Source organism: Dendrobates tinctorius, unplaced genomic scaffold (genome assembly GCF_039654945.1).
Source record: "Dendrobates tinctorius isolate UK_male_01 unplaced genomic scaffold, ASM3965494v1 ptg000315l, whole genome shotgun sequence".
In the NCBI taxonomy this organism is placed as follows: Eukaryota; Metazoa; Chordata; class Amphibia; order Anura; family Dendrobatidae; genus Dendrobates; species Dendrobates tinctorius.
Genome location: NW_027361982.1, coordinates 713,075 through 730,210, shown reverse-complemented (window position 1 = coordinate 730,210; position 17,136 = coordinate 713,075). Strand labels below are relative to the sequence as shown.

The following is a 17,136-nucleotide window of genomic DNA, read 5'->3' as shown; positions in this document are numbered from 1 at the left end:
TTTCTATACTTCGAGGTGTCACTTTGTTAGTTTTGCTTCCCCCTTTTTCTGTGTTCCATGATTCTTCACCGACGTCACCCCCTCACTGTGTGTGATCAGTTGTGAATCTTTACAGCAGAACAGTGAGCGCAGCTCTGGGTGTCTTTCACGTATCACAGGATGTATCGGAGTTCGCTGATGTAAGTGCAGAGTTCTGGAACGTTCTATGCGATTGTTCCGCTGTTTGCTTGGCTCCTGGCAGGTTGTGGATGAAGGTGCAGGGCCCGGTGGGGCGGTTTTCTCGCTGTTGTCTGCTGCGTCTATTTCCTGTGGTTTTCTCTTTATAGAACGGTTTCTCATTTCTCACAGTAAAAAGCAGAGTTCAGAGGAAAGTGAAACACGATTGTTGTTAAAAAAAAAAAAAAAATCCTGAAGTGTTAAATGTGCAGATAACTGAGCGCCCGGAAACTTGTACCAGTCATTAGGGGCAAATGTGACTGATGTCAGCGACCCCCCAACATAACGTCCTAAATAAAGAGGAGCAGATATCACATCAGGGGCCGCAGGGGACCATCACAGCCCCGAACCCAGCACCACCATGCACAACAGCGTCCCCAGCAGGAGGAACAGTCTGCTCATGCGATGACATCATTACATCAGTGATGTCATCACCAGGGGGTGGTGCTGACAACCTGCTCACACATCATGTACGGGCAGGTTGTCCGCAGTAATATATAATGAGCTTGTGCTGTAGATGATGCAATAATGACAGAAGTGACAAAAGTTTCCGGCTGTGTGGGACGTGCCGTATTATGGTGCTGCAGCCCCTGCGGTCAGATTTGGCACGGTACTTTCCCCTCACTCCATCCTCCTCTGCAGAATCTCTCAGATTTTCCACACTCGGCAGCTTCAAGGCGTCCGGTGTCTCATCGTCACATCTTCGCCTTCCTCTCTTCTAGTTTTAGAAGCCGAACAGAGGAAGTGGTGAATGTCGTCAGCGATCAGGAGACGATTGTCTTGCTGTTTAGTTGCAGAAACAAACTAATAAAATGCATCTGCGCCTTTTACCTGCGGATTTTCCTCATCTCTTTCAAGTCTACAGCCAAAAGTCACAAATAAATATATACAGCACATTTACAGCAATAGAAATTGACTTGTTATGGATTTCAACAACGCTCCATAAATCCACTTCCACAGCATTCAAAGAAAAAAAAAAAAAAGTACAGTAGGTACGAGTTTTAGAGAAATCCAATCTGCTGGAGCTGTAGGAAGCTGCATTTTTTTTTTTAGCAAATACCCATTATGGGAACTTACCCTACAAGGTCTAAAATTAATAGACGAAAATAAAAAGCATTTTTTCATTCATAAACCATTTTGATGCAAAATCTATCGAAAAATACAAGGAAAAAAATGCAAATTAATCATGCCCTATATGTAGAAAATTCTGGGCAGACGATAAATATCGTAACAACGAGAATGAAAGTGAGCACAGCACAAAATATTAAATGGTTGTGCTGGAAATGCCACCATACAGCCAGTGCAGCGTTCCTGGTGAGCCGCTGCCATCTGCTGGTGGCTTTTGGGTACCACACCCAGAGCAAAGCTTCCATAGACCCACGCACTGGGGCTAGGGGTGCAGAGCAGTTCTTCAGCCACACATCATTCTTCGGCTTGTAGGAATTTGTCATACGTTGCTGCAGGCTCGTCTGACAGCCGCACTGCGATCAGTGTGCAGGAAGGCTTTGGTGCCACTATATATTCTGGCTCCTGAGCAGATGACCCCTCTATCGGAGGTCCGTGTGTCCCAATAAGGGTGTCACAGAGTATGGCAGAGGCTCCGAGTCGGTGCAAACAGCTCCAATTCCAGGGCGACCCTACTCTGCTATTGATGAGCACACCATCCAGCAAGTGGAGGTCGCCATTTTGGAAAATCATCACGTAACCATTCACCACCTAGCCCAAAATGTCAAATTTAGTGTGGGGTCTGCGGGAAAAAAAATCATCCAAGACCATCTGCTCACACCTTTCCAGAATCAGGAATGAGTCGAATGCTCTCAGGCACTATTGGCGATGTGCCATGGAAACCAGGAGACAACAGACTGAACACAGGATGAAAGTTGGGTCCAGCACTATGATCCAGAGACTAAAGTCCAGTTGATGCAATGGAAGCATCATGACCCACCGCCTCCAAAGAAGGCACGTGCCCAGCCCTCGGCAGGCAAGATCATGCTCACAGTATTTTGGGACCAGCATGGAGTACTACTGATGGATTTCCTAGCAAAGGGTACCATGATCACTGGGGCATACTATGCTGCACTGCTGCGGCAATTGCAGGAGGCCATCAAAATCAAGAGACGTGACATGCTCACCAAAAGTGTCTGCCTTCTGCAAGACAATGCACCAGTTCACAGCTCGCATGTTGCCCAAATGGCAGGATGCTCCTGTGGCTTTGAAATTCTACTGCATCCCACCTTTGGCCGGGATCACACATGCGAGAAACTCGGACGAGTCTCGCATGTTAATACCCGGCACTCGGGAGCAGAGCATGCGGCTACATGTATTGCTATGCAGCCGCACGCTCTGGTCCCAGTGCCAGGTATTAACATGGGAGACTTGTTGAGTTTCTCGCATGTGTGATCCCGGCCTTATTCACCCGACCTCGCGCCATCGGACTTCCACCTCTTTCCAACAATGAAGTTATTTCTTAAAGGGCAAGCATTTCCCTGGTGAGACTCTGATTTCCCAAGTCACAACGTGGCTTTTGGAGCAACCTGTCAACTTCTACAAGCGAGGTGTGCAGAGACATGTGAGAAGTGTGTGTCCCTAGGTGGCACCTATGAAGAGGCAGACTAATAACTGGGCCAAGTTTCATTGCTCTCAATCCACAGGAAGTGGGTAAGGGGAAATCTTTAATGGACGCCCCAGTTAGGGTGTGTGCACACGCTGCGGATTCTGCGGAATTTTCCATGCAGATTATCTGCGGTTTCTAAACCGCAGAAAGAATTGACATGTCAATTCTTTCTGCGGATACCGCAGCGGTTTCCTATCTCCTCCATTGTGGATATAGTGAAACCGCAGGATATTCCGCAGGTCTTTTGACCTGCGGATTTTGCAGAATCCGCAGCGTGTGCACGTACCCTTAGGGTCCAGGAAGGGTTTGGAGCTGCTGTATATTCTGGCTCATGGGTAAATGTTTTTGGCAGATTACCACTCTATAGGAGGTCCATGTGCCCCAATAAGGGTATTACAGAGTACGGTAGAAGCCCGAGTAGAGAAACAAATTTTATTTCAAGGTCAATCATTTTACAGCAGCAGAGCAGCGTTAACCTCTTCACTCCCATCCATATCATATACATCAAGCACACAGGGGTATAAAAGCATCCCAATTATGGGTTGTCACATTATAACACTGCTGGTAAATACTGACTTCATTGCAGGCAGGACCCCTCCTCTGGTCAGCAACACCCCAGACCACTCACCTGTCATAAGCCAGTGCCCCTTACCATCTTCCTCCAATAAACTGATGCCCCCTCCAGCCACCATACATGGTCACGAGGGGATGAGGATAATATTGGCACATACGTTATTGCTGGGTGAATCTGCTGTAAAGGGGGGGGTGGTGAGATTTGGGGGCTCCAAAGGTAGAGGTCACCCGCTGATAGACCCCCTCCCCTACATACAATGACTGACATAAGTAACATCCGGACTCACCCATCACAGGGTACCAGTCAGCTGCACCCCCATACGCAGCCCTCTGTGCTGCCTGCACCCCCATACGCAGCCCTCTGTGCTACCTGCACCCCCCAGGTGCATGTAATATACCCATCAACCAATGAGACGATGCTGGAGGTGAACGCTGCAGTCGCTGCTGCTGGGAAGCGCTATATACTCCACCACATTAGATATAGGGGTGCATATAACTGGGAAGGGGTGCGGGGCGCGCGCGTGACAAAATATAAACTTCATTCTAAGAAAATCTCAGTGTCAGGAAAAGCAGCAGATACAGGAGGTACAGTAGCCGCACACAGAGGGAACATGCACCAGAACGATGAGTCCTATCTAGAAGTAACGACATTAATCTTCGGTCACCGGGACGGCGCAGCGGCCACCGGCAGGTGACGGGTCGTGGGGACAGTGAGGTTACGGCCGCTAATTCTAGGTGAATTCCTGAGGTTTGGCGTCGCCTGCGAGGCGCAGTCACGTCAGGTCCATACAGAAGCTACAAAGCAGGAGCACAGGTCAAGAATGATTATCACTGCACAGGTTAAAAATGATTGGAAGAGCCGCCGACTCCTCTACCGCCGACACGAGCCTCACTCATGACAGATCCGGGTCATCGTCACAAACGTGTTCTCGAAGTGGGGGATCTCCATGCAGCTCTCCGCTGAACGCTTCTGGAAGCCTGAAAACCAAAAGCAGAGATGGCGGTCAGGGAGACCCAAACCCGACACTGGTACATTCACCGACCCCGCAAGTGGAGAGCGAGGGGGAAAGGATGCTTATTCTACAACTGTGCAGCATTTATAGGGGAGCGGCCCGGTAACCCCTCTGCAATGTAGGACGTCCCATGTCTGGTCCCCACAGCCGGCGTCTGTCCAACAGCAGCAACCAGAGAAAACACAACCGCACCGGCTACTATCAGCCCTTGAGACAACACAACTGCAGAGTGTGGATGGGCCACTAAGAAAGTCAACATTTATCTTTTCTTTCTAAAAGATAGGTATTATGGATGAGCGGCCATGCTGGAATACCATGTTTGAGTCACTGTTCAACAGCTGCAACACATTGGGATTAAATAAAAAAAAAAAAAAAAAAAAAAGTGGCATGTATTTTTACAAGGTGGGAGGTCACTGGGAAAATACTCCCACGTCCTGTCTTTTCAGGAATTTATACATTTCCTTATCAACAGAGAGGGGATTACGATGACTGACATTCATCCACTCAATGCCGACTTTTATTCCCCATTGACTTGCTTTTGGGTCGGGTTTCGGACTAAACTCCGACTTTTTTTTGCCCTAGTCGGACCAGTTTCATCCGACTCAAATTTTGTTTCATTCGGGTTTCACGAAACCCGATCCGACCAAAGTCGCTCAACTCTAGTGACAGCTTTTCCCTGAGTGACACCACTAGGTGCAGACCCTGCGTCCGGCTCCCCCATAGGCTGAAGTCTGCACTGCAGTCACAGCCCCAGCGACCCTGCGAGGTCTGGGGTACCCCTTTATCCATGGGGTGGGGGGGGGGGGGGGTCTTACCTATGATCTGGTCCCTCCTTTGCAGTCGGTAGGTCTCCCGGCCAACACAGTGCTGATAGATGAAGATCCCCAGCTCAGACACATCATCCACCCGCTCCGTCACCACCAGCTCCTCACGCACCAGGTACGTCTGCGGCAGGTAGGACCCGCTCTGGGGTACAGGAGAAGCAGCTGTTACAGGGGACCCTCGACTACAGCAGGGTGTATGAAAGGTTAAATATCCTACAAGTACTGAGGGGATGGGAGAAAACACACACCGCCAGCTTCATGAAGAGGTCCATCAGGTTACGGGGCGGCAGCACCACCGACGTGTTCAGGCTGATAATGTAACATTTCTGCAGCTGCAAGTCCAGGTAAGCTGTGAGGAGCTGAGCGGAGGGAGGAGACGTCAGCAACCCAAAATATTCACAACCCCCCCAATATATCTATACAGCCCCTAGGAGTAGCTGTCAGCCCCTCAATATAACCCCTTCAGCCCAGTATATCCATCCCGGGACCAATCAGGTCACTTACTCTGTCGAAGTCATGGACGATGGCCGCAGAGTCGCCCTCGGAGAAGCTCGGCACGGGCACATTGATCAGCGCCACGTTGTCCTCCTCCCGGATGTCAGCCTCCTCGGACACGGGCAGGTAGTACGGCTCCTCGTCTACATCCGTGTGATCGATGTATGACAGCTGCCCCTCAAATATCTTGTGGTGCTGGAACAGGGGAGAAGCGGGGACACGTATTGTGAGGGTCCGAGAGCACGACTACATGGCGACTTCAGATGCCACACAACTCACCCGCGGCATAAAGATCTTATAGATGCAGGCACCACCAACAATCAGCCCGGCCAAAATGAACGCCAGACCCAGGAGGGTGAGCAGGCAGCGCCCCGTGGAGTTAGTGTCTGGAACATTAGTGGCGACCTCAGGATCCTGTAAGATACAGGACAAGAAAAAAAAAAAGAAAAAAAAAAAAAAAACGTCAGGAAAGCAGACACCGGCCATTTAATAAAATGGAAGAACCGCACATCAGCCCGATAAAAGGACGGGCACTAGGACCCAGGAAGACAGATGATCATTTACTTCTATAGCACCAACATATTCCCAGCGCTATACAGAAGGGAGACAAAGTAACAGATAAAAGAACAGTCACAGGAGGAGCGAGGGCCGCGCTACAAGCTGCGAGGAAAGAGGCACAAATGGTAAAGTAAGGACATCTGTATAATAAATGGAGATCAGATAAAACGGCAAGAGGCGGGCACCAGACCATGTGTGAACAATGGCAGACAGCGCAACCAAGAGCGGCGGCGGGAGCAGGGACAGAGGATAGGATGACAATCGGTGGGCGTGTCCTCTATCAGCGCACCATGTGACCAGACACCAATAAGACACAGAGGCCCAACACTACTAAAAAGGAGCTGCTCAGGGGTCCCCCCAACTATTTCCACACAGCGACCCCCAGTTTTCTATACAGGGGTCCCCCCCAGTTTTCTATACAGGGGTCCCCCCCATATCCTATACAGGGGTCCCCCCCATATCCTATACAGGGGTCCCCCCCATATCCTATACAGGGGTCCCCCCCATATCCTATACAGGGGTCCCCCCCATATCCTATACAGGGGTCCCCCCCATATCCTATACAGGGGTCCCCCCCATATCCTATACAGGGGTCCCCCCCATATCCTATACAGGGGTCCCCCCCATATCCTATACAGGGGTCCCCCCCATATCCTATACAGGGGTCCCCCCCATATCCTATACAGGGGTCCCCCCCATATCCTATACAGGGGTCCCCCCCATATCCTATACAGGGGTCCCCCCCATATCCTATACAGGGGTCCCCCCCATATCCTATACAGGGGTCCCCCCCATATCCTATACAGGGGTCCCCCCCATATCCTATACAGGGGTCCCCCCCATATCCTATACAGGGGTCCCCCCCATATCCTATACAGGGGTCCCCCCCATATCCTATACAGGGGTCCCCCCCATATCCTATACAGGGGTCCCCCCCATATCCTATACAGGGGTCCCCCCCATATCCTATACAGGGGTCCCCCCCATATCCTATACAGGGGTCCCCCCCATATCCTATACAGGGGTCCCCCCCATATCCTATACAGGGGTCCCCCCCATATCCTATACAGGGGTCCCCCCCATATCCTATACAGGGGTCCCCCCCATATCCTATACAGGGGTCCCCCCCATATCCTATACAGGGGTCCCCCCCATATCCTATACAGGGGTCCCCCCCATATCCTATACAGGGGTCCCCCCCATATCCTATACAGGGGTCCCCCCCATATCCTATACAGGGGTCCCCCCCATATCCTATACAGGGGTCCCCCCCATATCCTATACAGGGGTCCCCCCCATATCCTATACAGGGGTCCCCCCCATATCCTATACAGGGGTCCCCCCCATATCCTATACAGGGGTCCCCCCCATATCCTATACAGGGGTCCCCCCCATATCCTATACAGGGGTCCCCCCCATATCCTATACAGGGGTCCCCCCCATATCCTATACAGGGGTCCCCCCCATATCCTATACAGGGGTCCCCCCCATATCCTATACAGGGGTCCCCCCCATATCCTATACAGGGGTCCCCCCCATATCCTATACAGGGGTCCCCCCCATATCCTATACAGGGGTCCCCCCCATATCCTATACAGGGGTCCCCCCCATATCCTATACAGGGGTCCCCCCCATATCCTATACAGGGGTCCCCCCCATATCCTATACAGGGGTCCCCCCCATATCCTATACAGGGGTCCCCCCCATATCCTATACAGGGGTCCCCCCCATATCCTATACAGGGGTCCCCCCCATATCCTATACAGGGGTCCCCCCCATATCCTATACAGGGGTCCCCCCCATATCCTATACAGGGGTCCCCCCCATATCCTATACAGGGGTCCCCCCCATATCCTATACAGGGGTCCCCCCCATATCCTATACAGGGGTCCCCCCATATCCTATACAGGGGTCCCCCCCATATCCTATACAGGGGTCCCCCCCATATCCTATACAGGGGTCCCCCCCATATCCTATACAGGGGTCCCCCCCATATCCTATACAGGGGTCCCCCCCATATCCTATACAGGGGTCCCCCCCATATCCTATACAGGGGTCCCCCCCATATCCTATACAGGGGTCCCCCCCATATCCTATACAGGGGTCCCCCCCATATCAACAGACCACCGGTGTTCTATTCAGAGGTCCCTCCACTATACACAGTGTCTCCCCCCCCCCCCCCCCACTATATCCACACAGCGCCGCTGACCCCCCCCAACCTTTCGGTGTTATGTAGACAGGTCATCCCACTATATACACAGCACAACCCCCCCCCCCCCCCCCAATATTATGTAGATGGGTCACATACACACACACATATATATATATATATATATATCACCGCCCCCCCCCCAGTGCTATGTAGACAGGTCACCCCTTTTGGTGTTATGAAGACGGCTCACCCGACTATATATGGGTCGCCCTCGCACACCCAGGGCAGCAGGGTACTCGGTACCGGGCCGATATCAAGGCGGGAATGTGTCACAGCAGCGGTGACCCGGTCCGTGGATCTGGGTGCCCAATATCAATGGCGGTGATGTTAATGGTGTTAAAGTTTATATGAATAGTTCGTGACGACACCCGTGGTGTTTGGCAAGTAAGATGGTAAGCCAACGCTGCATACAGATCTGCTGGGACTGATGGTGTGGTGCAGCAGAGATGGTATAGCTCCCCACAGGTGGAGCTGTAGTCCCAGGGCAGTGTAGGTGCAATGGATGAGGAGAGGCGCAGAATGGTATGGAGGCTGGTACCCAGATGTAGTGGTGCGGGAATAACTGGAAGACACCCGAGTATGCGGTTCCAAAGCTTTGCTCACTGTTTGCAGTTCACACAACTGCCTGCCTCCGTACTGTGTTCTCCAGGTCAGGGCTCCAGCCAACCTCCAGGCAGGATAGGATTCTCCCTTCCACACTCTGCCAACATGTACCTTACTGAACGACTCCTCCAATGCGCCTTTAGGTGCGAAGCACTCCAGTACTTAGTTACCCTGGAATGCCTCTCTCTAGGTGTTTCTAGTCTTTACTTGTATGACAGACACCTGTAGCCTGCTTCAGGGACTCCTCACTGCGTCCCAGCTCTCTAGTCAGTTGCTGTTGTGTCCCAAGTCTATGATGGGAGCAAGGAGTTAGCGGCTCACTAATCCTCCGGTGTCTGTTGCCGGACATAAAGATCCAGCCAACCTCGGGGACCGGACCCCGGCCTTTGCGCTCTGGACTGGAAGGGTTCTCCATCTTTCTCAACCTGCTTCCCACCGTCCTTCTATTCTCCTTCATTCCGATCTCTCTCTCTTATGGAATCTGTAGTCTCCAGTCTACGTCTCTTTCTCCTTCTCTTCCTTCCCTGAGGAGCTCGTTCCACTAAGACCAGTCATCAGCCTCTCCTGACTGACTGCCTTCCTCCGCATTGAGCTCCTCTCAGGCTGACCTGCTGTCAGCCTGCTCTCTCTCTCTCTCTCTCTCTCTCTCAGACCCTCGCCTGACTGACCTGAAATCCTACACCTTCCCTCTCTTATATATCTAACTCCACCCGCCTCCCCAGCACCTCTCGTGTTACGAAGCCAGGGACCACAAGAGGCACCCTATGACCTTTCCAGCATAAAGCATGGATGGGTCCCTGCTGAAATATCCTGTGTGTGGGGTGCAGGTGTTGGAGTGTGGAAAGGAGTTCCCAGCCTACCTGGATGGTGGGGCACTACACCTTAGGAGAAGGTGCAGTACCTCTGTGGTGACTGAGCCTCAGGGGCGCCACATATACACAGTACCCCTCAGTGTTCTATACAGGTGTCCCTCACTATATACACATCACTCCCCAATGCATCATACAGGTCCCCCCCCCCCCAATATATCCACAGCCCCCCTCCAATGTTCTATACAGGGGTCACCCCACTATATTCATACAGACCCCCCCACTATTATGTAAACAGGTAACTCCACTATATACACAGCACCCCCCGGTGTTCTAACAGGGGTCCCCCACATTATCCACACATCACCCCCCTGGGTGTTCTATACAGGGGGCGCCCCATCTATAGACACAGCGCCCCGGAGTTATGTGAGGGGGTCACCGTCCGGACTCGGCCTGTAGTCTCCGGCGTCAGGTGATTCGGTCACTAGGCCCCAGCCTGTTAGATCACGGGAGGACGCTTACCTTGTCCGGTACGAGGCAGTGCGCGTCCTTGGCCGGTTCCTTGGTGGAGAAGGGAGAAGTGAACGCGATCTTCACCATCGTGACCCACGAGCTCAGTCCGACTCCTCACTGACTCTGCGGCGCCGGGTGACGCAGTAGTAACAGCAGGGCCCCGCCCACATCAGCTGTTCCAGGCAGGGGCGGGGCTACAAGTGTCACATTGTATCAAGAGCAGGGAGACTTCCTGTTACATTCTGTCACGTGACCATGGGAAAGCAGAGCTGTGTGTGAGGCCTCGTGTTTACACTGGATCCCTCATATGTATTCCCAGAACAACCCCCTGTATATACTGTGTACCCCCTCATATTTACACAGAGCAGCCCTCTGTATATACTGTGTGCCCCCTCATATGTACACAGAGCAGCCCTCTGTATATACTGTGTGCCCCCTCATATGTACACAGAGCAGCCCTCTGTATATACTGTGTACCCCCTCATATGTACACAGAGCAGCCCTCTGTATATACTGTGTGCCCCCTCATATGTACACAGAGCAGCCCTCTGTATATACTGTGTACCCCCTCATATGTACACAGAACAGCCCCCTGTATATACTGTGTACCCCCTCATATGTACACAGAGCAGCCCTCTGTATATACTGTGTACCCCCTCATATGTACATAGAGCAGCCCCCTGTATATACTGTGTACCCCCTCATATGTACACAGAGAAACCCTCTGTATATACTGTGTACCCCCTCATATGTACACAGAGCAGCCCTCTGTATATACTGTGTACCCCCTCATATGTACACAGAGCAGCCCTCTGTATATACTGTGTACCCCCTCATATGTACACAGAGCAGCCCCCTGTATATACTGTGTACCCCCTCATATGTACACATAGAAACCCTCTGTATATACTGTGTGCCCCCTCATATGTACACAGAGCAGCCCCCTGTATATACTGTGTACCCCCTCATATGTACACAGAGCAGCCCTCTGTATATACTGTGTACCCCCTCATATGTACACAGAGCAGCCCCCTGTATATACTGTGTACCCCCTCATATGTACACATAGAAACCCTCTGTATATACTGTGTGCCCCCTCATATGTACACAGAGCAGCCCCCTGTATATACTGTGTACCCCCTCATATGTACACAGAGCAGCCCTCTGTATATACTGTGTGCCCCCTCATATGTACACAGAGCAGCCCCCTGTATATACTGTGTACCCCCTCATATGTACACAGAGCAGCCCCCTGTATATACTGTGTACCCCCTCATATGTACACAGAGCAGCCCCCTGTATATACTGTGTACCCCCTCATATGTACACAGAGCAGCCCCCTGTATATACTGTGTACCCCCTCATATGTACACAGAGCAGCCCCCTGTATATACTGTGTACCCCCTCATATGTACACAGAGCAGCCCCCTGTATATACTGTGTACCCCCTCATATGTACACAGAGCAGCCCTCTGTATATACTGTGTGCCCCCTCATATGTACACAGAGCAGCCCCCTGTATATACTGTGTACCCCCTCATATGTACACAGAGCAGCCCCCTGTATATACTGTGTACCCCCTCATATGTACACAGAGCAGCCCCCTGTATATACTGTGTACCCCCTCATATGTACACAGAGCAGCCCCCTGTATATACTGTGTACCCCCTCATATGTACACAGAGCAGCCCCCTGTATATACTGTGTACCCCTCATATGTACACAGAGCAGCCCCCTGTATATACTGTGTACCCCCTCATATGTACACAGAGCAGCCCCCTGTATATACTGTGTACCCCCTCATATGTACACAGAGCAGCCCTCTGTATATACTGTGTGCCCCCTCATATGTACACAGAGCAGCCCTCTGTATATACTGTGTACCCCCTCATATGTACACAGAGCAGCCCCCTGTATATACTGTGTACCCCCTCATATGTACACAGAGCAGCCCCCTGTATATACTGTGTACCCCCTCATATGTACACAGAGCAGCCCCCTGTATATACTGTGTACCCCCTCATATGTACACAGAGCAGCCCTCTGTATATACTGTGTGCCCCCTCATATGTACACAGAGCAGCCCCCTGTATATACTGTGTACCCCCTCATATGTACACAGAGCAGCCCCCTGTATATACTGTGTACCCCCTCATATGTACACAGAGCAGCCCCCTGTATATACTGTGTACCCCCTCATATGTACACAGAGCAGCCCCCTGTATATACTGTTTACCCGCTCATATGTAAACAGAGCAGCCCTCTGTATATACTGTGTGCCCCCTCATATGTACACAGAGCAGCCCTCTGTATATACTGTGTGCCCCCTCATATGTACACAGAGCAGCCCTCTGTATATACTGTGTGCCCCCTCATATGTACACAGAGCAGCCCTCTGTATATACTGTGTGCCCCCTCATATGTACACAGAGCAGCCCTCTGTATATACTGTGTACCCCCTCATATGTACACAGAGCAGCCCCCTGTATATACTGTGTGCCCCCTCATATGTACACAGAGCAGCCCTCTGTATATACTGTGTGCCCCCTCATATGTACACAGAGCAGCCCTCTGTATATACTGTGTACCCCCTCATATGTACACAGAGCAGCCCTCTGTATATACTGTGTGCCCCCTCATATGTACACAGAGCAGCCCTCTGTATATACTGTGTACCCCCTCATATGTACACAGAGCAGCCCCCTGTATATACTGTGTGCCCCCTCATATGTACACAGAGCAGCCCTCTGTATATACTGTGTGCCCCCTCATATGTACACAGAGCAGCCCTCTGTATATACTGTGTACCCCCTCATATGTACACAGAGCAGCCCTCTGTATATACTGTGTGCCCCCTCATATGTACACAGAGCAGCCCTCTGTATATACTGTGTACCCCCTCATATGTACACAGAGCAGCCCCCTGTATATACTGTGTACCCCCTCATATGTACACAGAGCAGCCCCCTGTATATACTGTGTACCCCCTCATATGTACACAGAGTAGCCCTCTGTATATACTGTGTGCCCCCTCATATGTACACAGAGCAGCCCTCTGTATATACTGTGTACCCCCTCATGTACACAGAGCAGCCCTCTGTATATACTGTGTACCCCCTCATATGTACACAGAGCAGCCCACTGTATATACTGTGTACCCCCTCATATTTACACAGAGCAGCCCTCTGTATATACTGTGTGCCCCCTCATATGTACACAGAGCAGCCCTCTGTATATACTGTGTACCCCCTCATGTACACAGAGCAGCCCTCTGTATATACTGTGTACCCCCTCATATGTACACAGAGCAGCCCCCTGTATATACTGTGTACCCCCTCATATGTACACAGAGCAGCCCTCTGTATATACTGTGTGCCCCCTCATGTACACAGAGCAGCCCTCTGTATATACTGTGTGCCCCCTCATATGTACACAGAGCAGCCCCCTGTATATACTGTGTACCCCCTCATATGTACACAGAGCAGCCCCCTGTATATACTGTGTACCCCCTCATATGTACACAGAGCAGCCACCTGTATATACTGTGTACCCCCTCATATGTACACAGAGCAGCCCCCTGTATATACTGTGTACCCCCTCATATGTACACAGAGCAGCCCCCTGTATATACTGTGTACCCCCTCATATGTACACAGAGCAGCCCCCTGTATATATTGTGTACCCCCTCATATGTACACAGAGCAGCTCCCTGTATATACTGTGTACCCTCTCATATGTACACAGAGCAGCCCCCTGTATATACTGTGTACCCCCTCATATGTACACAGAGCAGCCCCCTGTATATACTGTGTACCCTCTCATATGTACACAGAGCAGCCCCCTGTATATACTGTGTACCCCCTCATATGTACACAGAGCAGCCCCCTGTATATACTGTGTACCCCCTCATATGTACGCAGAGCAGCCCTCTGTATATACTGTGTGCCCCCTCATATGTACACAGAGCAGCCCTCTGTATATACTGTGTACCCCCTCATGTACACAGAGCAGCCCTCTGTATATACTGTGTACCCCCTCATATGTACACAGAGCAGCCCCCTGTATATACTGTGTACCCCCTCATATGTACACAGAGCAGCCCTCTGTATATACTGTGTGCCCCCTCATGTACACAGAGCAGCCCTCTGTATATACTGTGTGCCCCCTCATATGTACACAGAGCAGCCCCCTGTATATACTGTGTACCCCCTCATATGTACACAGAGCAGCCCCCTGTATATACTGTGTACCCCCTCATATGTACACAGAGCAGCCCCCTGTATATACTGTGTACCCCCTCATATGTACACAGAGCAGCCCCCTGTATATACTGTGTACCCCCTCATATGTACGCAGAGCAGCCCTCTGTATATACTGTGTACCCCCTCATATGTACTCAGAGCAGCCCACTGTATATAATGTGTACCCCCTCATATGTATTCCCAGAGCAGCACCCTGTATATACTGTGTACCCCCTCATGTACACAGAGCAGCCCCATGTATATACTGTGTTCCCCCTCTTATGTACACAGAGCAGCCCTCTGTATTTACTGTGTACCCCCTCATATGTACACGGAGCAGCCCTCTGTATATACTGTGTACCCCCTCATGTACACAGAGCAGCCCCCTGTATATACTGTGAACCCCCTCATATGTACACAGAGCAGCCCCCTGTATATACTGTGTACCCCCTCATATGTACACAGAGCAGCCCTCTGTATATACTGTGTACCCCCTCATGTACACAGAGCAGCCCCCTGTATATACTGTGTACCCCCTCATGTACACAGCAGCCCCATGTATATACTATGTACCCCCTCATATGTACACAGAGCAGCCCTCTGTATATACTGTGTACCCCCTCATATGTACACAGAGCAGCCCTCTGTATATACTGTGAACCCCCTCATATGTACACGGAGCAGCCCTCTGTATATACTGTGTACCCCCTCATGTACACAGAGCATCCCCCTGTATATACTGTGTACCCCCTCATATGTACACAGAGCAGCCCCCTGTATATACTGTGTACCCCCTCATATGTACACAGAGCAGCCCTCTGTATATACTGTGAACCCCCTCATATGTACACGGAGCAGCCCTCTGTATATACTGTGTACCCCCTCATATGTACACAGAGCAGCCCCCTGTATATACTGTGTACCCCCTCATATGTACACAGAGCAGCCCCCTGTATATACTGTGTACCCCCTCATATGTACACAGAGCAGCCCCCTGTATATACTGTGTACCCCCTCATATGTACACAGAGCAGCCCTCTGTATATACTGTGTGCCCCCTCATATGTACACAGAGCAGCCCCCTGTATATACTGTGTACCCCCTCATATGTACACAGAGCAGCCCCCTGTATATACTGTGTACCCCCTCATATGTACACAGAGCAGCCCCCTGTATATACTGTGTACCCCCTCATATGTACACAGAGCAGCCCCCTGTATATACTGTGTACCCCCTCATATGTACACAGAGCAGCCCCCTGTATATACTGTGTACCCCTCATATGTACACAGAGCAGCCCCCTGTATATACTGTGTACCCCCTCATATGTACACAGAGCAGCCCCCTGTATATACTGTGTACCCCCTCATATGTACACAGAGCAGCCCTCTGTATATACTGTGTGCCCCCTCATATGTACACAGAGCAGCCCTCTGTATATACTGTGTACCCCCTCATATGTACACAGAGCAGCCCCCTGTATATACTGTGTACCCCCTCATATGTACACAGAGCAGCCCCCTGTATATACTGTGTACCCCCTCATATGTACACAGAGCAGCCCCCTGTATATACTGTGTACCCCCTCATATGTACACAGAGCAGCCCTCTGTATATACTGTGTGCCCCCTCATATGTACACAGAGCAGCCCCCTGTATATACTGTGTACCCCCTCATATGTACACAGAGCAGCCCCCTGTATATACTGTGTACCCCCTCATATGTACACAGAGCAGCCCCCTGTATATACTGTGTACCCCCTCATATGTACACAGAGCAGCCCCCTGTATATACTGTTTACCCGCTCATATGTAAACAGAGCAGCCCTCTGTATATACTGTGTGCCCCCTCATATGTACACAGAGCAGCCCTCTGTATATACTATGTGCCCCCTCATATGTACACAGAGCAGCCCTCTGTATATACTGTGTGCCCCCTCATATGTACACAGAGCAGCCCTCTGTATATACTGTGTGCCCCCTCATATGTACACAGAGCAGCCCTCTGTATATACTGTGTACCCCCTCATATGTACACAGAGCAGCCCCCTGTATATACTGTGTGCCCCCTCATATGTACACAGAGCAGCCCTCTGTATATACTGTGTGCCCCCTCATATGTACACAGAGCAGCCCTCTGTATATACTGTGTACCCCCTCATATGTACACAGAGCAGCCCTCTGTATATACTGTGTGCCCCCTCATATGTACACAGAGCAGCCCTCTGTATATACTGTGTACCCCCTCATATGTACACAGAGCAGCCCCCTGTATATACTGTGTGCCCCCTCATATGTACACAGAGCAGCCCTCTGTATATACTGTGTGCCCCCTCATATGTACACAGAGCAGCCCTCTGTATATACTGTGTACCCCCTCATATGTACACAGAGCAGCCCTCTGTATATACTGTGTGCCCCCTCATATGTACACAGAGCAGCCCTCTGTATATACTGTGTACCCC

At 51.1% G+C, this 17,136-nt stretch overlaps 1 protein-coding gene across 1 annotated transcript; it reads right to left on the bottom strand.

Annotated features, from left to right (window-relative positions):
* Positions 1-3,248: 3,248 nt before the first annotated feature.
* On the bottom strand, positions 3,249-10,606 carry ITM2A (integral membrane protein 2A). The gene is made up of 6 exons (XM_073561175.1): positions 10,440-10,606; positions 6,015-6,149; positions 5,745-5,930; positions 5,489-5,599; positions 5,232-5,382; positions 3,249-4,381 (listed from the first exon to the last, which is right to left on the bottom strand). The coding sequence occupies exons 1-6, from the start codon at positions 10,515-10,517 to the stop codon at positions 4,293-4,295; spliced, it is 750 nt and encodes a 249-aa protein (XP_073417276.1). The 5' UTR covers positions 10,518-10,606; the 3' UTR covers positions 3,249-4,292.
* Positions 10,607-17,136: the final 6,530 nt, after the last annotated feature.

Bases quoted from the DNA above. Each gene is read 5' to 3' on its own strand.
- ITM2A (XM_073561175.1), bottom strand. From the start codon at position 10,517: ATGGTGAAGATCGCGTTCACTTCTCCCTTCTCCACCAAGGAACCGGCC. The intron at 6,150-10,439 runs GTAAGCGTCCTC...TGTATCTTACAG, and splicing joins ACTGCCTCGTACCGGACAAG to GATCCTGAGGTCGCCACTAA. The intron at 5,600-5,744 runs GTAAGTGACCTG...CCCTCCGCTCAG, and splicing joins TCGTCCATGACTTCGACAGA to CTCCTCACAGCTTACCTGGA.